The following is a 22,067-nucleotide window of genomic DNA, read 5'->3' on the forward strand; positions in this document are numbered from 1 at the left end:
GCATCTGCTTGTGTTTATTGAAGAAGGGGAAAATGATAATTCAGGGTTACAAATCCCAGGTGTTAGAGGGGGGGAGTTGCAGCCTAACTTTGGAGGAGGACTTCCCATCCAGCCTTTTAGGCTTTCTCTGACATAAATTAGTTATTTTCAGCTGCTGTATGCTGAAGATCAATGTCTGTCAGTGTTTTATTGGCCAGTCTCCACTAAATGTTAAAAATGGGAGCCATCACATTTTCGGTTCCAGGACAATAAATTCTACTCTAGTAACCAGGTGCCTAAAATCAGCTACTGAGTCACAAAATCTAAGTTGTCTTTTTACACCTTATCTCCAGAGCTCAGTCGCTTCTCTTTGGCACTGAGCATTGTAGCTGTGAGCGATGTGAAAGTCTGTGCTTGATAAGGACTGCTAATAGTTAAAGTTCATTGCATGCTGAAGTGATTTGCTTGAATGCCAGGGCATTAGCAGCTTGCAGGATTACACCCTAATAGAAGCTTATTCTTTACAATACAATTTCTTGTGCTTTGTTAGGTGATATTATATAACCCACCTCCTCAACAAAAAATTAATTTTGATTTTAAAGATGACAGGTTTCATTCTAAATTATATTAGCATCCTTTAGTTCAAGCAGAGTACATTTAACCGTTTTCCAAGCAATTCAGCTACATTCAGTTGTCTCACAGCTGCTGTGCTCTTCAGTGTGCCAAGCATTTAAGGTTTCAGGGAGAAAAAATAGAGGGCTTGCAGCACAGAAAGTGCAGGGAAAGAGTTAATTAATAATTGAAGGAAAAACATTTCTACTGTCCTGGGTCCCTAAAATTAGGCCTGAGTACTGTTATCAGGGGAGAGGAGAAATCTTCAGGTAATGAAGTATTAGGAATATGGTACTAAATGTTGAAATTTTAGTGTTTTGGCTTGTTTTCTATTAGCCAGTAAAAGCTTTATCCTCTAGCAGAATTAGAGCGAGTCTCGTGCAGTTTGACAGAAATTATTGGAAAGAAAGACAGTAAATATATTATTAGAGACACCATCTTTACTCTTCCTGGGAAGAAAGTCCTGAATATTTTAGGAATGCCTGTAAACCTCTCATTGTCTTTCAGATATTGTTTTTTTTGTCTATTATTTAATCTGTAGATCCTTAGATAAAGAAATATGTTTCTGTTAAGTAAACAAAGCCGAAAGCTGTTTGACTCGATCATAAGGGTCTTTTCCAACATAAATTGCTAAATGATTGTATGAAAATATGAGCATAGTTCCATTGACCTTAACAGAAATACATAACTTGACATTACTGAAAAATACAGCCTGTAAATTCAGCTCTCTGTGTGTATTCAGAAAGAAGTCAATCTTGCTGTGTATGCATTTCCTAGGGATTTTCACTTTTTTTTAGTAACAATGAAAAGGTATTTGTCTTTTCTAAACGGAAACTTTCTTCTTAGATACCATTTTGATATCAGTCCATATGAAGATGTTTGGCCTGCTATTTTTGTCTACATGGTTCACCAGTCCTGTGGGACAGCCTGGTATGAAGTATATTATTTCTTTATTTAGCTGTTAAGTCTCTGTTTATTTACTTATAATCTTTGAGACAATTACTTCCTAAAGAAATTCAAGGTCTGTCTTCTTTGATGTTTATTTACTATGTTTGGTCTGTACAGGACTGTAACAAACAGTCTGAATTTCTTGTCCCACCTTCTTGGTCCTTAGTTAATAAAATCTGGGAACAGCAAGATTAAAAAAACTCGTGATATCATCCTAACAGTTGTCCTTCTAATATACAGAAAAATTTTTTAGTTCTGAGATCAGCTTGATTTTCAGACAGAAGATGGTAAAGACATAAGAAGCACTCTTCCCAAAAAGTAGAGAAAGCGTATAAAAAACTGATTTTTCAGATATGTAGCTGCTGAAATTAATAATGTATATGGTAAAAGTATGCCAAGATCAGATCTTGTCTTGCTAAATGAATCAGTTATTTGCATAGTTGTACATTAATTATGGAAGTGAATTATTTTCAAATTAAATGCTTCATTTGCTGTCCTTTTTCTGTGTTTGTTATCATTACTAAGATCAGTAGTTGGGTGAGTATGGCCCATTGCTATAAGAAAGGAGCTGCTCCAAATTAAAGAAAAAAACTACAGATGGACAACTGAAAGGGGAAAGTACATCCCTACAAAAGGGAGCAACATTCTGGAAATGTTTGCTGGTGTTTCATTTTATTTTGCTAACTGAATTAATGCCCTCAGACCTTGCAGTCAAACTGGAGGGTCTTTCTCAGTCTTCCTCAATGCTGCAAAGTGGTTCACTCCTCTGAAGACAGCTCTCTACTGCTCAGTGTATTTAGCTTGTTTCCATTCCAGACTGAATAGCTGTGCATGCAGGGTTGGGGCTCGTGTTTTCAGTCAGGTTCTCTTCTCTTCTCTCTCTGACTCCCAATCTCTTCATTTCAGTGTATAGCTTTGATGAGAAAGAATTGATACCTACTCGATGTTTTTCAAATGAGCCTCAGCTTTCACATATAAAATGAGGGAAACAAAAGTGAGGAAAATATTTGAGAATGAGACTGTTGGAACAGGACTTGTATTTAGTTTCTGAAAGAACAAAACTTCCCAAACCTTTGACACAAAACCAATAATTTTAGGACTAAAATTTGGAGGAATAAGGTTATACCTTAAACTATTTAGCTATTTAATGTATAATGGTCCTGTCCAGGGAGGATTTCAGAGAAAAGTATATCCTACTCACCACATTTTCTCTTCTGAAGAGATAATATTTTACCGCTTTAATCAAGTATACAAAACACAGCGGTGGATGGAGTAGTAGTATTCTATGTTGAGGCATTACAGATAATGATTTTTCCTTTGGCTATAATTGTACTATTGTGTAACTCAACTCAACCATTGAGTTGAGATAGGATGTAGATGGAAGTGACTATTGTGATATTCTAAATTATGATGTACTACTTCAAACAATAGTTCTATCACTGTCTGACTTTCTAGAATTAAAAAAGAAAGCTTAAAGTTTTTTGAAAGACAATATGCCTCTGTTTTTCCTAATGTCAGATTAAGACTGAGAATACTAATTACATTGTTCAGCACACAACTGTAGAAATACACATTTCTTCCTGTGTCCACGTAGTAGATGTGTCTACATTTTTACAAATAGGTCAGGCATTCTGCTTTTTTTTTCACCCCACAAGTACTGCAAAACTGGAACATTATCACAACTTTCGTGATATATCCAAGAAATTATTAAAACATGAAACTTAAAGTCACATTGCAGCAACAGAGGAGAAAAATTGAATAAAGGAAAACTGCCTTTCTATGAGGGGAAAAAGTAATTAATTTAGGACTTAATAAAATACAGAGGTGAGAAGTGAAGAAACTGTGAGATGTGAATTTCTGTTCCGTTAGTCTAAACTGGAAGAAAAAATCTACAAGTATTGGAAAAATAAAATCTTCTGCTTCTCACAATGTCAATATGGAGCATCTCTATTTAAACAGGTTTATTTCTTCTGGGTCCTTTGCTTAAAAAAATCCTGCATTTTCAATTTTCATCACAAATAATGTTTTTAATTTGTGCATTAGATGAAGAGTTGTGCTATATTTCATGTTGAATAAGCAATTGAAAGAAATCACTTCAAGTTTGTGGGAGGGGGGAAGGTCATGCAATTGTGTTGACTGAGCTAGGTAGCATGACTTTTGTTCCTGAATTTAACAGATTAAACTAAGAACATTGTCAGGCATCCACACTCTTCTGTCCTTGCCAGACTTGAGTGACTTCATGGCATTCAGTGAGTCACCCACAATGGGAGTCAATCCTAGCAAGAAGGGTAAACCAAAGACCATGTTTTCTCCTCTGCTGGTTGTTTTTCCTGTTCTTATTTCTTGTCTCTGACCAAATTATTTTCTTCCTAGCTTTGAACTTGAAAAGCTGTGCCGATTTACTATGTCTGTAAAGAAGAATTATCGCCGCGTGCCCTACCACAACTGGAAGCATGCAGTTACCGTCGCACATTGCATGTATGCCATACTGCAGAACAACCAGGGGCTTTTCACTGATCTAGAGGTAGGTGACATGATGGTATTAGTCACCACACCTAAGATCTGTCAGCTGGTGTACAGGTATGCTTTCCTTGCTGGAGTTTTTTTTTCTCAGCTTGCACGGAGTGTAGGTAAAGGTCTTCATGGAGGAACGGTTGTGAGTAAAGAGTTTGAGGGAGGAGGATTACTCAGATTCCTAATCCTTGTCATGTTTTTCAGGACTGCCTCTTAAAAAGCAGTGGTAGATTTGCTATAAATCCATGTTTAAGTTTTGGGGTTCTCTCTGCCAACTTAAAACCACAGTCTTTAATTATTAAACTAACTCTCAGAGATCTGTCGTGAGGAACATAAACACCCTGGATCTTGAATACTGTGAGGTTTGGGAGATGCTGAATAGGAGGACAAGGGTTGCAGAGGTGGCTGACATACGTGAGTGTGAAGGAGAAGAGCCAAACTTTAAATTGATCACTAAGACAACTAGTAAAATGGAAGGCTTAGAGCATTAATACATAGTCTGGAAAACTGTCACTTGTTTTTCTTCTGAATTATGGTAGGTACGACAGGGAGTGCTGTCTCTTTTTAATGTTTCATGAAACTTCTGACTTGGTGGACCTGTTTTCAGTTGTTGTAACTCGGCCAAATATTATCCGTTTGGGCTGTAATTTTCCAGGCTCTGTTAATTTCATCAAGGTGATTAATTTGGGGAAATTTCAGGTGCAATTGTTAGGCTCTTTAAAAGACACAAGCTAGTAGAAATAAAAGTTTTGTTCAGTGTGTAAGAGTAAAATGGAACCTGGTGAACTTTCATTTGGAAAGGTCTAGTTTATCCTGCTGTAAAGCAGAGACTTGAAAATTGGCACTGAAATGCAAAAAGCTTTTCAGCATATGCTGAAATTGGCCAAGCTATACAAGTTTGGAAAAAAAAAAATCAGTATTTAACAACAAAAATCTATGGAGTATAGCCTCAGGGAATTTTTAAAGCTCTGATACCATTCAGTACTAACCAAGTAGTAAGCCCCATCTCCTTGGAGATGCAGAATAAGAAAGAAAGGGAGGGCAAAAGAGACAGCTGTTAAGAGAGATGGCAACAGTATTTTTTCCCTGCAAACTCCAGCTAGCCTTCATATGTTTGTGTGTCTATGTTCCAGCTTTTCAGCAGTCTACTTTTTTGATACTGGAGATGAATCCAACAAAAATACAGGAAACTGCTGAAAGAAAGTTTGGAGATCTAGGGATGGGCTGACCTCAGGTGAGGGATGCTGACACAAACCTCAGTAGATTTAGAGATGGGAAGAGAAGTATAAAAGATTGTAGAGGAGACACCAATCTCGAGAAAAATAGAGGAAAATGCAGTTGTTAAAAATATGGGATCCAAGCAGGGGCAATAAGTACAAGGACAAAATCACTGTTATTGGGCATTGTATAATTCTGGAGGACTGAGACAAGAATGACTTCCTACGACATGGAGTTTGGGGCCAGCAGTTACTGCACAACTTCAAGGAGTAGAGGTGTGTGTTATGTTCCTAAGGGTTCCACCTTTGCTGAGGATAAATGTGAACATGTGCTGCTGCATCACCCGGGATTTTTTATATGCCTTTTAAAAATGCACTTCACAAGATGCAATATTGAAAAGACATCATTCAAAATAGAAGTGAATTTCAAAATCAGAAATGCAGTTTGCATAGCTACAGCCTTATTTCTGCACATGGTGTATTTGAGATAACATTTCTAATTGCATCATTGCTATTTTTCCACAGACTCATGTGTCTCTTAGTATAGTATCCAGGTTGGATGTTGTGCACTTAATTGATTGTTAATCAATAATCTTTTTCTGCTTAATTTTATAGCCATATCCATGTTTACTGAACACTCATAAGAACCAATTATAAGAAAAAGCTACTGGGTCTCTGAAGAAATTTTCATGATACTTCATGAACATTAATGAATTCTTTGTTCCAAACACGTCAGCTGTGTGAAAACCTTTAGAAAATGAGGTTTCGGGGACTCCATTTCTTCAGGATATTAAGGATTAATTATATAAAAATGTCACTTAATGTCTTTATTTGTTTACATTTGCATTGTCCAACATTTGTGACTGGTATTAGTGACTTCATAGAAAAATCCCCACTTGGAAATTTAGTTAACTTCTCGAGGAATATTGCAGAGGCAGATTTGGCATTGAACTTCAGTGCACCTGTCTTGACCAGCAGATCATATATCTTGTATGTTTCTTCTCCTTCAATAACTGCTCTTTTTATTGTTTTAATAAACATGGTATGGCTTCAGTGGATAACCAGACTGTTCGAAATGCAGATTTCTTCTGAAGCATAGTCCATCCAGTAACAGTATGTTTCTGTCAAATGATGATTTTTAAATGTGTAATATAATTAAAATTGGACCAAAAGTTTTAATTCATCACGTCCTCACTGTCATGTTTCTCTCATTTTTAAGGATATTTCAACATGTGCTGTTGGAAGTATGCTAGTATGCTGCAACTACCACAGTATTTTGGGTAGAGAGTGACATCTAGGGGCAGGAAATACATCTTGCTTTCATGCTTGTGTTTTTTTTTTGTTTTGTTTTGTTTTTGTTTTTGTTTTTTTGTTTTTTTGTTTTTTTTGTAGCGAAAGGGTCTTTTAGTTGCATGCCTGTGTCATGACCTGGATCACAGAGGTTACAGCAACAGCTATCTTCAGAAATTTGATCACCCCTTAGCTGCTCTCTATTCCACATCAACGATGGAACAGCACCACTTCTCTCAGACTGTATCCATCCTGCAGGTAGGATTATTGAAATTGTATGTTCTGTGCGTTAGTATCCAGTGGTGGAAAGAGGAGTCACATCATTACCAAATAGATTTTCTGAAGCATGCTTAGTTTAATTTGTCTATTATAGTGCTCATTTAGAAGAGTAGATTTATTACAGCAAGCCGGGTTTCACAATTAGCAACCCGAAGATGCAACAGTGGTGCAAAACACAGATTGCTCAAAATTTTGAAGTTATAAAAATATTGTGTATTTGATGGTCTTTACTTAAGGCCTGCCTTTAAAGCTTTTAGTTTCTGCCAGTTTTTCCCATGACTGTGTGGAATAGTAACTTTGAAAATTAAAATTAATTTTCTCAGTTACATATGTATTTTTTTTTTTTGGTCATAATGTGTTTCAACAAAGTCTTCAACCATCCTGAAATTTTGTATAAATACTCACCTTTCTCTGCGAAACTTGAAAACCCGCTGTAATAAATTCTGTGAACGTTGAATGTGTGGCATGAAAAGGGAGATGTTAGTTTTCCATGCATGAAAATTTTAAGCTTATTTCATTATGTTATCATGTGCTTCTTTGTTACTTGGCAATTTGAATTTAAAAAACCTGAGTAAGGTAATATTCTGTGAAAGAGTTCCTAATAAGGGGTCATGTGTCTTTATGTTTAATGAAGAAAAAACTGCAAGAAAACATTCAGACACTTTTTGGGAAAATACAAGTGTGCTACTAACATATATTTTCTCATGAGAGGAATTTCTATAATTCTCAATTAGAAGAGTGAGAATTCTTACCTGTAAACCACTGCCAGTCCATAACATACTTGTGCTCACTGGTTTTAGTTTTCTGTGCACATTCAAGTTGCAGCCTTACCTTGCTACTGTGCCACTAATTCATTGTTAACCTTTCTTTCTTTCTGGGTTTTCAGGGGAAGATATTTATTTTCTTAAATAAGTAAACACCTTTTACGAAAAATGCATATTCTGTCTTGTAGTCAGAATCACATCTTGTGAATATGGTTTTAGGTATCATATACATTTAATCACAGAATGGAATCTTTATCTCTGAATGCTCCTTCATGTAGGAGGGTGTAATTGAATCCTTCAGTGGTGGTATGGCATTAGATGTTTAGTGTTCATTCTTCGTGTGAATTTGTGCACAGTGAGCATGTTCCTCAGTCATTAACACTTCACTGTCCCAACCATTTTGCTTTTTTTCTGGTAGAAATGTTGTAATCGATGAAAATCCCATTTGCCATGAAGGCAGGGAACCTTTTGGCTTCCCTGGCACCTCTCCTGGCACCTCTGACACTTGTTGTCAATGCAAGTGAGGGAGGGGGAATAAGTGGCCAGGGCTGTGGAGTGGATTCAAGACACTACTGCTGAAACACCCATGGGTGGTAATTAGCAGCAAATTCAGACTAGAGCAGCCTTTTGGACTTGCTGGGTTTTGTTTGAATTCATGGGCTGATGGAAAAATAAGCCAAACCAACCCACCAAGCTCTTCAGTGTTTATCTGAGTAAGTTTTAATTTTACATAAGCAACCTGCAGTACTTTTACTGCTTGAAACTTGAGCTGCTTTGCTCATCCACCTGCAGTTCTAGTTACACCATACTTAGGACAGAGGATTCTATTCACTAGCTTTAGCTCAGCAGGCAAAGAACAAAATCTTCAGGGTTGTACTTTGTATGTACTATTCAAAAACCTGAGTGACACACTCATAACAGGCAGCTTATGTCAGCACTTTACAGAATCAGTTCTTTTTGAGTAGTCTGAACAGAAGCTGTCACAGTGGTCTTTCTGAGAGTGCAGCTTCTAAACCCAAGGGTACAATCCAGAATAATTTAAATATTAGGACAGATAGCCTGGTCCCAGGAATTAGACAGCAAGGTTGGGGAGTAAATGGTACCCAAAACCCTAAATTGTAGAAACCTAGTAGTAGTGGTAGTAATTTTTTTGCTCCCAAAGTGCTGATGATGGGTTAAAATGTTCTAAATTTTTTTTTTTTCAGACATCATGTTCTATGACTTAGAAATCTGTCAAAGGAGCATTGAGACATAGATGGATTGTATTTTCTATTCATTATTCACAATAAATCTACTTGTTAAGTAAAAGTCCTGGAAAATTATGTTTATGGTCCGGATGGTGAGAGAAACCAAGCCTATCTGTACTGCAGAGGATTTATTTTGAGCAAATTATGTAAATGCTTGACGAAAGTCAGGGAAACTTTTTGAGCTTCAGCCCAAATGCCAATTAAATGTCAAAACACCTCTGCAGTTGATAAATTTTAATGATATTTTCTTTTTCTGAATGTGCACACCTTGACATGGCTAGCTCATTCTTTCTCTTTTTTTTGGCTGCTTCCTCTCAACAGTAGGAAGACATTTGACAAGCTGTTTTCCAGATCTTAGAGACAGCAGATAGTCTTGACTTTTCAAAATGTGATATAGCTTCATGAGTGATCACAGTGCATGGTTATTGTCAGTTAAATGAGCAATAATACCTAGTGAAAATTAAAAAGTGATGGCAGTGGTGTGTTACCAGAGCCTCCATAGAGGAAACCATTATCTTTAGTTTATGAGTCATTCAACTTAAGGTTGAACAAAACAGCTTTTCCCCCTATATGTTCATATGCATTAAAATAATTAACTTTATTTTTATAGAGAAAATTATATCAGTAAATGCAGTGATTTCAGGCCCATTTCATTTGGAACTCTAGGAAAAGAAAATTATTTTGCATTTTAAACTTTAGTGTTTCTTTATCCATACCCTATATTACACAGTATCAAAACTATGCTTAAGCAAATCAGGTACTCAGTTTACCAACTTGACTCTGGACCAGAATTTAATTACTCCAAGTTAACGCCATCTGGAAGTGTTGTGTCTATAGTGCTTTTAAATCAAAGAAAAAGATTACAGTCATTTTTCTCTAGTAATTCCTTTAGGCTTCAGAAGGATCAGTTCAAAAAACAGATTGGTGGCTTAGTCATAGTTTTTTTTCATGGCAGTGTTTACAAAGGAAAAATAAAAATGGGAATTTCAGGCTATTAACATTTGAATTTGCAACAAAACTTGTCATTGGGCTGTAAAACCGTCATAACCTGTCTGGTGAAGTAAAGACTGAAATCATCTCAGAATTAGAGCTTGTGCTTTTTATTGGTTTTTTACTTTTTCATAGCTGGAAGGGCACAATGTCTTCTCCAATCTGAGCTCCAGCGAATATGAGCAAGTACTTGAGATCATCCGGAAAGCCATCATTGCCACAGACCTTGCCCTGTATTTTGGAAACAGAAAACAACTTGAAGAGCTGCATCAGACAGGAGCATTAAACCTTAAGAACCAAACACACAGGTAAAAAAGCAGTAGATCCAGTAGTAGATTCCTATGGCGTTAGTCTAGAAAGAGAAACCTTATTTTTTCATAAAGAATTATCTCTGAATGGTTATTTTCTTACATATGTGATCTCTTAAGACCAGCTGTATGTGAAATTCCACATATGTAACAGTAATTTCCATTGCTTTGTATTTGTGTTGACCCTTACATGGCTGATGACTTGTCTATCTTAACTTGGGGAAAGTGCACTTTCCACTTAGTGATTGATTTTTCTGTGTATTTTTGTATTTCCTCTGCTATATTTGTCTGTTGGTACAGTTTTAATGACTGCCATCACACTGGCATGCAGGTTAGCAAGCTCTATGCTTTCTCACATGGAATAGGCATTATTAACAAATATGCAGTTGTCCTTAAGGGCCATCTTAGTTTCTCTGTTGAGTGAAAACAAGTGACTTTAAATTAAATTGCCAGTTTTCTTTATAAAACTTAGATTCACAAACCATAGATTTGTGCTATAAAATTGGTTAAATAGGAAAGTTTTTTGTGTGTGCCTTATTCTAATAATGATTTTAATACTACTGATGTTCAGTTACTCTGTGAACAGGTTTGTCAGCATATATAGGATAGAGTTATTCATTGGATTCTTGTTCTGTCATAGTTCAAATTCATTCCAGTGAAACAATGACAGCATCTTGAGACAGACTCAGAAGAAGTCTTTCTTCTTCTTAGGAGCCTTTTTTCCTGTCTCTTTAAAGCACAAAGAAATGTAGCAGTAAAATATGCCACCTTTCTTTTTACAAACTTGTACTGTATATTCAGAAAATTACAGAGGGGCATGTGAGTGTTTTAACAGACAGGTATTCTATGCCCTTGTCTATGTATGTGGTTGTGTAGAGAATGGTCAATGAACTCTGGTTGCAAACAATGTAGGGAATATACAGCAAGGAATACAGTATACAATCTGTGCCATGTTTTACCAAAGAATCATAAACAAATGAGGAGGAAACAATAGGTGGAAGAAAATTCGTAGCATGCTGACTAAACTGAGGAAGGGCAGATGAAAACTTAGCAGAGTGGTCTTTAATTCTTTTCAGAACTTATAATTTCATGTTATTTTATTCTGTTTTAGAGATAGAGTGATTGGCCTGATGATGACAGCTTGTGATCTGTGTTCTGTAACAAAGTTGTGGCCAGTTACCAGACTGACAGCCAACGATATATATGCAGAGTTCTGGGCTGAGGTATGTGTGATTCTTCTGTTTACTCTCTTTATAAGCAGAGGCATCCAGGAAGGAAAAACCCAACTATAAGTATTTTTCAATCAACATCTTGGTGTGCCTGTTTTAAAGATAGTTCACTGGTGCATGCATGTGTTCACCACTTACTCTGAAGTTATTTAAAGACCTGAGTTAGCTGTCTAATTTTCAGGCAGTGTTTTTTCTCTCTGTTCAAGCTCACATAGAAAGTATGTCCTAACATAAAGTACCAAGTACCAAGAACATAGAAGTCTCTAACTGTAGTTTTTTGTAGAAATGCAAAATATGAAAGCAGCTTCCAGATCAGCTGCCTTGAAACATATAGCTATAGTGTGAGTACAGAAAAAGCTAAAGCAAATATGAAAAACATTAAATTTTTTTGACTCTTATCTGTGAGCCAGCTCAACAGCAGCATCTCAGAGAGAGCTGGGTCTTCAATACCTTGAAAGTAACTCGGCAGTTAATGTGTAATGAGAATTGAAAAAAGGAATTAAGCTGTAGTAATTTAATCATGTTCATACATAAATATTCAGTCTCTCATTTCATATGCTGAGGCGTAAATATCCTAATAGTTTAATTTTTGAAGTGGAAGTGACTGCTCTGGAGATAAGGAATAAATTGATTATGTATATATGAAGTAGAGTTATGCAACTTTAGGAGATACATTGTGTTTTCAGCACTACTATTTCATGTGTGTATGATAAAGTGTTTTTCTTTTCTGTTATGTGCCCTGTGGAATCTTGCAGTATTCAGTGGGCTTATTTCTATTTTATACAGGCATAAAATAGAAGTCAGGCCCATGGATTTGATGTAGCATGTATGTAGTGTAGAGATTGTTACCCTGCCTGTTGCGTGTTCACTATGAAACTCCAGATGTGTGCCTCTTGTGGGTGTATTTCATATTCACATGTTCTTCTTCTCTTAATTATAAACAGTTCAGATACAATAAAATATTTGAAAAATGCTGACTGTATAAACTCAGAGATCTAGTTCAGCACTCACTTTCTGAAATGCCTACACTGCAAAGTGAGTGTTCTTAGGAGTGGTAGAATGGACATGTCTCACTGATTACATACTCAACTTTTTTGCTTATAAGTAAAAGGGCTTTTCAATGCAAATCTTGTGAGATCAGTGGAGAAGGAAGGATAAAACTGATTTTTTCCTACTAAAAAACAGTAAAGATGGAATTATGGGTGTAACTGTGCCTGTCCAGATGTTATTTTTTTGTAATCCAAGGATGAGTTGATAAAGGTAGGTGTTGATATACTGATATATATATTGAAAAGACAAAATTTTTGACAAAGAGGGTGCACTATAAATTCATCTGGCTTACTCAGCTTTTGCTTGGATGGCTGAGTTGTGTTCTACTGGTCATTGTATTATGTGTTTCGAAAGATGAGACTAATTGAGCAGATAGAGCAGAATAGAATGATTTCTTTGGGTTTAGTTTTCCAGTTGCTTTCTGTTATGAAGACACACTTGGAAACAGGGAAAACGTGTGTACATTGACTTGTAGCATCTGCTGTTTATTTTATCACTTAGGTGAATGTACAAAATGGGCCTCTCCTTGGGCATTTTTCTGAGATTAGCCTCGGAGTGATAGCATGTGTTATTTTAAATTCTGGATTTTTAGATTAACACAGAATAGAAGATGGAAATTAATGCAGGTTTCAATGGTCTTGTTTTTGTTTTCTTAATCTTTTTCTCTCTCTCTACTTTCCTCCAGGGTGATGAAATGAAGAAAACAGGTATTCAGCCTATTCCTATGATGGACAGAGATAAGAAAGATGAAGTCCCTCAGGGTCAGGTATGAACTCTCTCAGGAAAATGGTACTTGTTTATGAATAAAACATGTATTGAAAAAACTTTTCATATATTAGTGAATATTGCTTTTGAAATTCAGTTATTCAGACTGCTGAATTCAGTGTTCTGCATACAACTATGTTATTTTTAAAGTAGCAGTGGAAAAACTACTTTTCTGATTTTTTGCTTTAATGACAACGTGCTGTTTGCTATCATAATTTTTTTCCTTTCTCTGTACTTGTAGCTCTAGCTAAGACCACAATTACCTTGAATTTTTACAAGTGTCAGTAATGCTTTTTATCTTAGTAAATGGTGTTTCAGCCCTTAGCTGTTGTCCAAAGGAGGGTAAGAAAGATGAAGGGCCTTGATGGGAAGCCTCATAAGAGGCAGCTGAGGTCACTTGGTCTGCTCATCCTGAAGAGCAGACTGAGGACAGCCCTCACTGCAGTTACACCTTCCTTGTGAGGGGAAGAGGAGGGGCAGGCTCTGATCTCTGCTCTGTGCTGACCAGGGACAGGACCTGAGGGAATGGCCTGGAGTTGTGTCAGGGGAGGTTTAGGTTGGGTATTAGAAAACGTTCTTTATCCAGAGGGTGCTTGGGCACTGGAAAAGGCTCCCCAGGGAAGTGGTCTCAGCATCAAACCTGACAGAGTTCAAGAAGCATTTGGACAATGCTCTTGGGCAAATGGTGCGACTCTTGGGGAGGGGCCTATGCAAAGCTGGACTTTGATGATCCTTGTGGGTCCCTTCCAACCCATCATATTCTTTGATTCTGTGATTTTTTGTTGAGCCAGAAGGTCTACAGAGTGACTGTATCTTATGTCCTATTTTACTTTTTGCCAGTTATAATCTCCTTTTTCCACTAAAATAAAATAGCCCCCCTTAAAAACTAGCAAACAAGAAGAAAAAAAATCCAAAACAAATGGGAAGAAAATGAGACATTATGTGAAATAGCAGACATTCCATGCGTATGTAGCCTTGGTTTCTAAACAGCTGCAGTTTCTTTCTGTTGGTTGCACTGTAAGTACTTAATCTCAGAGCCTTGGGGTGACAGCTCAGAAAATGTAACTTATTTTTATTTGAAATACACAGAGGACTTGGTTGCATAGCAGTATGGGAGGAATCTTTGTATTGATGAAGACAAGAGTTGCTCTTCAATTTCTAAATAAGGATCAAAGTTTGGACTACTAAAAAGAGAGATAATATCAAATGCTTTGGTCATGGTACAATACATAGCATTTCACTAAAAGGCATTTAAACATTGTGCCTGAAAGAAGGGGTAGTGCACTATTGTAACTGTCATAAGAGTCTGGGATAAGTGAGTGATGTTATAATGAATCAAAATGCAATCTGTCGTCCTTGATAATATATAAGTAGCATATGCTAAAAATTTCTTCATGCCATGACAATTCAGCTGTGACATCGTAGCCATCACAGGTCCCTAAGCCTGTATGAATCAGGTATCACTAAAAAAGTGCTCATTTAGTGTTCCCTAAATATGATAATGATAAAAATACATTATTGAACTGCATACGTGAGAAGCAACTGCAAACTAATCATGGTAGACGTGGTAGACATTATCCTGAATAAATGAAATGAATCAATTGAATAATAAAAGGTTCTGTAAAAAACACTTCTTGAAGCAGCCATATCAGTCATAAAAGAAAGGCATGTAAACAGCTTGTAATTACCAAAACATTTCAATGTTGTGCTTACTTGAAAGTATTTGGATATTAAAAGTCTATGCAGAAGTGTGAGTAACTAATATAAGTAGTAATTACTAAGTAAAGAGCTTTGAGCTGTTAGCTTCCAGTGTTGTAGTTTGGAAACAATTTAACTTTTTTTTATCCTTGTTTTTTATAGATTGGGTTCTACAATGCTGTAGCCATCCCCTGTTACACCACCCTTGCACAGATCTTTCCTCCAACTGGGCCACTACTCCGAGCATGCAGGTTAGTAAATGTGCATAGCTTACTGCTTGGTCAAGGAAAAGCAAGACAGCTTTGCAAGTTTGTCTGCAAATACAATTTTTTAATTTTAGAATTTGCGTGAACATTAAAAGGGATACACATCTCACATCAATCTGTTCAGAAGCCCAGAGGTGATCACTACTCTCTGGGACTGTCCTCTGTAGATCTACAGACACAGCTGATTAAAATGTATTGGATGCCAAAAGCATTTAGAGAGAAACAGTTGGGTGTTTGTGCATCCCTGTCTGTGTTGGGTCAGTGTAATGTCCCCTTTGTGTCCTTTTTACTTCAATGTGGTTCCCACAAAAAAAACTGACTAGTATTCTCATAATTAAAAAATCTGTGTTAAGGATGTGGTTTTATTTCATATCAGATAATTTCTATTAAAAAACAAAAAGAAATACACAGAAAATATTCAGTAGTTGAGAACATAGGAGTAGTAACACTGGGATATGGGAGAAGCAAATGTAACTTTCTCCTTTTACACAGTGGGTATGGAGCTTGGGTTGTTCTGGAAAACAGGCAAGAGTCCTTTACCTGTTGGCTGCTTCTCCACTTGAATAACGGTAGATTGCCTTGTAGGTAGTTCTGTCCAGTAATAATGTCCTGGGCCTTGGCAATGTTTCCTGGCAAAAAATTTGCTGAAACCAGTGTGTGCTTCATGAAAATGTTCTACTCTCAGGTTAATACATATTTTCTAGAAAACCCCAGTTGTTTTATAAAATCCCAGCCATCTCTAGTCGTATCAAGTGGTTAAAGGTCTGTTTTTCTATGCTCTTACTAGTACTTTCTCATATTTTTTGTTTTGTTGTGGTCCTTAAATTCTATTTTACTTTGAACTTTTTCTTTGCTCTGTATGGCACAGCTACCTTCCCTTGTGGATCTTGTGGACAAAATAATTTCTAAGTAACAGAGAAGTGAAATTAATGTATCATTCACACACAAACACACTTTCATATGGCTGTGAGAAGAATATGTAGGTGTGTGTCAGTGGTACAGAGGACTACCTTATGAAAAACAGTGAGTATTTAGGAGCCATCATTTTATAGTCAGCTGTCTCTTAGGTACCTCTGCTGGGCAGGGCTGTGCAACCCTTAGATGGATATGGAAGGAATATTCAGGGGGATTAGAGACTACACCTCTGTAGTTATTACATTGAGATTACAGCTGGAATTTTGTTCCTTGTGTATGCTTTAAGAAGCGTAGGCAAAGACATGAACAAACAGGAGAACATAAAGAGCTGAAGGAATGTTTTGAGACCTTAGGAGAGAAAGACTAATGTATCTGGTTTATTCAAGAAAATCATAGAATCTCACAATGGTTTGAGTTGGAAGATCCCTTGGAAGAGAGATTATCTAGTTGAGTCTCCCCTCTGTGGGAATGGACATCTGCTAGAGGAGGGCCCAGAGCTTCCCCCAACCTGGCCTTGAACACTTCCAGGGATATGGCATCCACAACTTCTCTGGGTTAGTTGTTCCAGTGCCTCACCACCCTTACAGTAAAGACTTGATCAAAATGAAGTTTTTATTCCACTTAATGGAAACTGGGCCTTAGAGAGGCTAGGTGGAGTGTTCAAGACTGCACAGTATCTTTTAGGGGAGCAACAATTTGGGAAGACACGTATCTCTTGGTTTCTGGCCACATGGATATCCCAATGAGGCTTGTTTGGAAAATGAGCCTGTTTTACTTGGTGGTTCATATTTTAGAACTCAGATGAGGATATTTAAAGTTGAATTGTGGATATCAAACACCCACGTAGAGATGTGCTCTAGATAAAGGTTCTCCCTAATTCTGAAGATCAAGCATGAATAAGTTTTCAAGAGTTGGTTTCTTTGCAGAAGGTGTGATGTCTGAAGTAAAAGCAATCTGACTTCTGGCAGAGATGATACGATATTTTTCTATTCCAGAAATTATGTTTGTTGCTTTTAATTCAGATTGTTAAAATGATACTTCTGAAAGCTACACTGGCACAGTCTCCATGCTGGATAGAGCTCTGGACTGACAGCTCCCTGTCTTGCTGTTGTGTATTATTTAATTTAGATTGTGCTAATGAAGCGCTGAAAAGTAGATGAGTAGATAAAGCCTCTGCAGGACTAAAGAGCTTCTTGAAAATTCACACCCTGGCGTAAAATCTTCTGATGAGCAGTTTGGTAGTTTTATCTTAGCCTTGATATTATCCTCTGCTTTTTCTTTGAAGAGAATGAAGAGGAAGTTTGAGAGTTAAGACTTGGAGATGGAGAATAGGAAATCAGAACACAGATATAACTTCAGGTGCCCAATTATAAAAATTGATGTTATTGCAGGGTCTAGAATACTCCAGAGTATGTCAAATGGCTGATTTTGCACTGCACTTTTGTTTTTCCTTTATTTTTGATGGGTACCTGTTATTTGGTGTGATCAGAGGCATACAGCTTCATTCTTGTTTGGTGTTTCCTTAGTTGTGGACTGAACCAATTTTGATATCACCTCTTCAGCAGCAGTGCTCATTCTTGGAACACAGTATTTAAGCTGCTGTGTCCTTGAGTTCTTTGAAATTCAGACACCAGCTGCAAATAATAGCAACAAAAACAGCCAAGGCAGCATGTCAGCATCAAGGCTCTTATTTTTAGAACCTCTGGGCATTTATTTCAGACACTGGGAGCCAGGGCTTCATTGGGAGCTCAAAGGGAAATTAATATTATCTATAACTTACAAAAAAATAAAATATCCAACACTGATTTCCCTAAAGTAAGGTAGCAACTAAGAGTCTAGAAGGTTTTCTTGTCTGGTAATTTATTCCACATTTTAAAATGCTTTCTTCTCATCCTGTGTAGATCAAAACTACTAGCCCACCTGTGTTACAGTGTTCAGAATAAGTCCTGGGTAACTTTTGTAGCCCATATACTCAGTAGGCCTATCAAAGTATAAATAGTAGTGTATTTATTTGGAGGATGAAATTATTTTTTTTTCCTTTATTTCAGACCAAATAATTTAAAACTATTTTCCATGTACTTTTGGGTCTCTCATTTCTGGCTGAAATTGCTATAATTTTAAAATATTTTGGTTGTGATTCTCGTTATTTTCCCAGGTTCAGATAGGAGACAGTCTACTACATTTAAAGGGTACCTCTTCCTTGAGACATAAATGTTGAGAATGATAGCAAACCCAACTATTCCATCTTCCTTCTGTCAGATCCCTAGTTACTAAAGCAGCAGTTCTTAGATGCCTACAGTAAACAAACAGGATGGCAACAGTACCAAAAGGTCTCCCGTGGTATGTCATGCCATGATATTACGTCAGAATTTATGTGGCAGAGCTTTTCTGATTTCCATGTCACAGCCTTGCCAAAACATTTGCTAAACCAGCAAATAATGATCTGAAAGCCCAGCTTACAGGTAAGAAGAGAAAATGTTGCATTTTCTGGGGGTGGTGGAAGGCAGGGTCTGATGAAGCCTGAGGACACTTCTGAGGTAACACTCACACCATTTTCTGCAGGAAAATGCTCTGCCAGTGCTTTGGGCCAACTGGAAGTTATGAAGATTACATAATTATGGCATTGAATCTCAGCTAATACAGTCAGGCACTACAGATACCTCAGAGGGCACCAGCTTTCTTTGGTAGGCTTCATCAGAAGCCTTCCTTCCACCACCAAACATTTTCTCTTCTTACCTGTAAGCTGGGCTTTCAGATCATTATTTGCTGGTTTAGCAAATGTTTTGGCAAGGCTGTGACATGGAAATCAGAAAAGCTCTGCCACATAAATTCTGACGTAATATCATGGCATGACATACCACGGGAGACCTTTTGGTACTGTTGCCATCCTGTTTGTTTACCGTAGGCATCTAAGAACTGCTGCTTTAGTAACTAGGGATCTGACAGAAGGAAGATGGAATAGTTGGGTTTGCTATCATTCTCAACATTTATGTCTCAAGGAAGAGGTACTCTTTAAATGTAGTAGACTGATAATATGATCACTCTAACTTTTTCTTGTGCCCCCTGCCCAGTTGTTGTTGGGAAGGGGAAGGTTACAAGGTTTGTGAGTGGCCTTTCAGGCACTCAGCTTCATGGTTTCTCACAGAAACCTGTAGTTTCCAGCTGGGATAAAAAGACCAGGAGAGCAGCTCAGACTTTTTCCACAGGCTTTATTATCGTCCATGAAGGGGTCAGGCTACAAATCCAAAGATGGGGGCTCACACATGTACCTTTATAGGGTTTGGGGGGATCACAAGTAAACCAATGGAAAACAGGGTTAACACATTTGGCCAACTACATTATCTTTCTTTGTTTGGAACAACCAATTATAAAGAATCAAACCTAACCAATAATATTCTAAAAAGATAAGAAGAGCTTACATTTTTTCTAACATGAGTCATTTAAGCAAGTAATTTTTCTTATGTCAAAGAGAGTGCCAGGGGGCCCTCACGAGGGTCTGCAGGGGGATTCCTCTCCTCTACAATCACTGCAATAGTAATTGAAAACTGATACTATGATCTCAGCATGCAACATTTTATATCCTGTCCGGCAGCCCTGTCGCAGAAGTTTCAGAAAGTTTAATCTGCTCCTGTTCCCTGTGCTGTTTCAGAGTCTCTGCAAACATGTCTCTGTTGGGTCACAGCTGGGCTTTCCTGCAGCCAGGAGGGCTATAAATTTGTTGTGGGAGCAGATGATAGCCTCTAGCTTCAGGGCTTGCCTTGGGGAATGAAGGTATACTGTAGGCTAGGATAGAGTTGACATGGATATGAGTCAGATAGGATTACAAGGTGGGATAACTGAAGTTGAAGGCTGAAATAATGTACAGATGATAAAAGCTTGAGGTCATACAGGTACTCATATAAATATACTTACATAAATATAAATATCAAAGTATAGTACAGCAGATGTTACTGTGAGGAAGAAAAAAAATCCCAGCAGGTTTATGAACAGCTTCTTACCTTTGACTTTTTGTGCATTTCCAGGGACAATCTCAATCAATGGGAGAAGGTAACGAGAGGTGAGGAAGCCTCTATATGGATTTCTTCTCAATCCCTTGCTCCTGGGACCTCAGATTCTCTTCCTGTGAAGATTGATGACTGAACAGCAGCAACAGGTTGCTTTAGCCTGAAAAGCACCCCTTCTTGTTTTGGGGATTGTTTTTTTGTTTTGTTTCATTTTTATTTGAAAAATAAAAAAGTAAAAATAGAAAAAAAAAAGGAAGAAGGAAAGCTACAAAACACTGAGAAGTAGACCTGCCTAGGAAGGTAACACCCACGGAGTTACCTCTGCTAAATGACTCTGGCAGCCAATCTCCTGACCTACACCAGTGACACAACGTAAACAGAAGGAAAATGACAACCCAGATGTTTTGGAGTCAGCTATCAAAAGAGAACTTACAACTTGTGAATACAAAAGACTGGCCTTATCTCATGGGCTACATTGCTGAGGCCTTAATTTAAAACTGATGGGGGTGGGGGGGAAATCTTACGGGGTACTTCTAAATTGTATCTTTCTAGTAAGGGTTTCAATGGTACTTTTATTATACCGTACTGTGGCTGGCTTTAACACCAGTGTCACTTGGGAGTTCTTGGCTATAAATAGAACAATATACCCATTGCTATTGTGAATGTTTATGTGTGATCTACTTGTAATCAGTTTGAACTCCAGCAGAATCCTTGGAGACTATAATTTATGCTTAGGTTACAGTGAATTCTCTTGCTGCAAACTAAAGGAAAACCAACATTCAGGTGAAAGTTTTGAAGTACTTCATTAAGCATCATGACACTAATTGTCTGTCATTCACAAGGGAAATGCTGATAGAACTAGTGATGGTGCTTTGTTCTTTAGGATGTTTTTAAAACCTAGACAACTCCTCCCTTAAAACACTGGAAGTGCTGGTTAATTATCTCTGATGTGAGAGGGAGTTTCAGGTTGGAGTTTTTGTATCCATAGTGACAGAAATATTGGATTAAAATTTAAATGTGACAGCAAAGATTTCCTTGCCTAGCTCACAATTAAGGAAAGTAATCATTTTTATTTCTACCTACTGAGCTCTATTTTAAATGGTATCGGAGGCATACCTGAAGTATGCTATCTGCTGGGAACAAAAGCCTCGTCAGAAAAGTCAGGTCTGGTAAGAGGGATTGTGATACCATCACAAGAAATCAAAAATGTGTTTGTATTGACTAGCTTTTGTGTTGCACAGTAACACTGCATGTCTTCTAATGCTCTTTTCCCCCATCCCAAGATGAGTGAAATTAGGAAACTTTTCCATTTGTCTGTTTGTTTTTTCCCCTAGTTAGCAAAATTTCCAGGTTTAGAAAAGCCTTTCTTAGTGAAAGAATAGCTGACTGAAGAAAAGTACACTAAACAGTGTGTTTACAATTCTGTGCTGACTTAGGCCTCAGCCTTACAAACTTATGCACAGACTTATGTGTAATGCCACTCTTTTAAATTTAGTGCAATTGTACAGGATATGTTTCACAACACTTAATTTGCCTTTGTCTGTCTCTTTAAAATAACGAGGAAAAATATCTTCATAGTGACCCACACAGTAGGTGAAAACACAATCTTTGCATACCTTTCACATACAGCCTATACTCCATTATGTGCTTTCTCACAGATAATGCACTCTTATGGAGGTTCCGTGATAACATGGCCATTGTGTAACCGCAGTGAGCAATGGTAGTGACCTAAGGACAGAACACAGGTTCTCTTTTTCCATCTCCTGTCTTTTGGGCTCTATTGCTCTAATAGGCATGCCAGCTTTTGGGTTTCATGTGAACAACTTGGCCTCTTGAGTTTTGCCTTCTGTTATGGTCGAGCACATGCCGGTATCCGTTTATGTGTACAGTACGTGATCTGTATCGCATAATGTATAAATGCACCTAAGCCTTTGCTGTACATAGAGATCCCACAGGCTGAGAATTCGATATGAAGTTATCTTATTTGTGTGA

At 37.4% G+C, this 22,067-nt stretch overlaps 1 protein-coding gene across 2 annotated transcripts in view; it reads left to right on the forward strand.

The window, feature by feature from the left end:
• Positions 1-20,211, forward strand: part of PDE10A (phosphodiesterase 10A) — a 164,566-nt gene extending 144,355 nt beyond the window's left edge. For both annotated transcript variants that reach the window (XM_062489171.1, XM_062489172.1), the window contains 8 exons: positions 1,438-1,521; positions 3,913-4,063; positions 6,663-6,818; positions 9,976-10,148; positions 11,260-11,371; positions 13,113-13,193; positions 15,053-15,141; positions 20,094-20,211. In XM_062489171.1, the coding sequence (XP_062345155.1) occupies positions 1,438-1,521; positions 3,913-4,063; positions 6,663-6,818; positions 9,976-10,148; positions 11,260-11,371; positions 13,113-13,193; positions 15,053-15,141; positions 20,094-20,211 (964 nt within the window). The remainder of the gene's footprint in view (positions 1-1,437; positions 1,522-3,912; positions 4,064-6,662; positions 6,819-9,975; positions 10,149-11,259; positions 11,372-13,112; positions 13,194-15,052; positions 15,142-20,093) is intronic.
• Positions 20,212-22,067: the final 1,856 nt, after the last annotated feature.

The sequence above is a fragment of the Cinclus cinclus genome, chromosome 3 (assembly GCF_963662255.1).
Source record: "Cinclus cinclus chromosome 3, bCinCin1.1, whole genome shotgun sequence".
Lineage (NCBI taxonomy): Eukaryota > Metazoa > Chordata > Aves > Passeriformes > Cinclidae > Cinclus > Cinclus cinclus.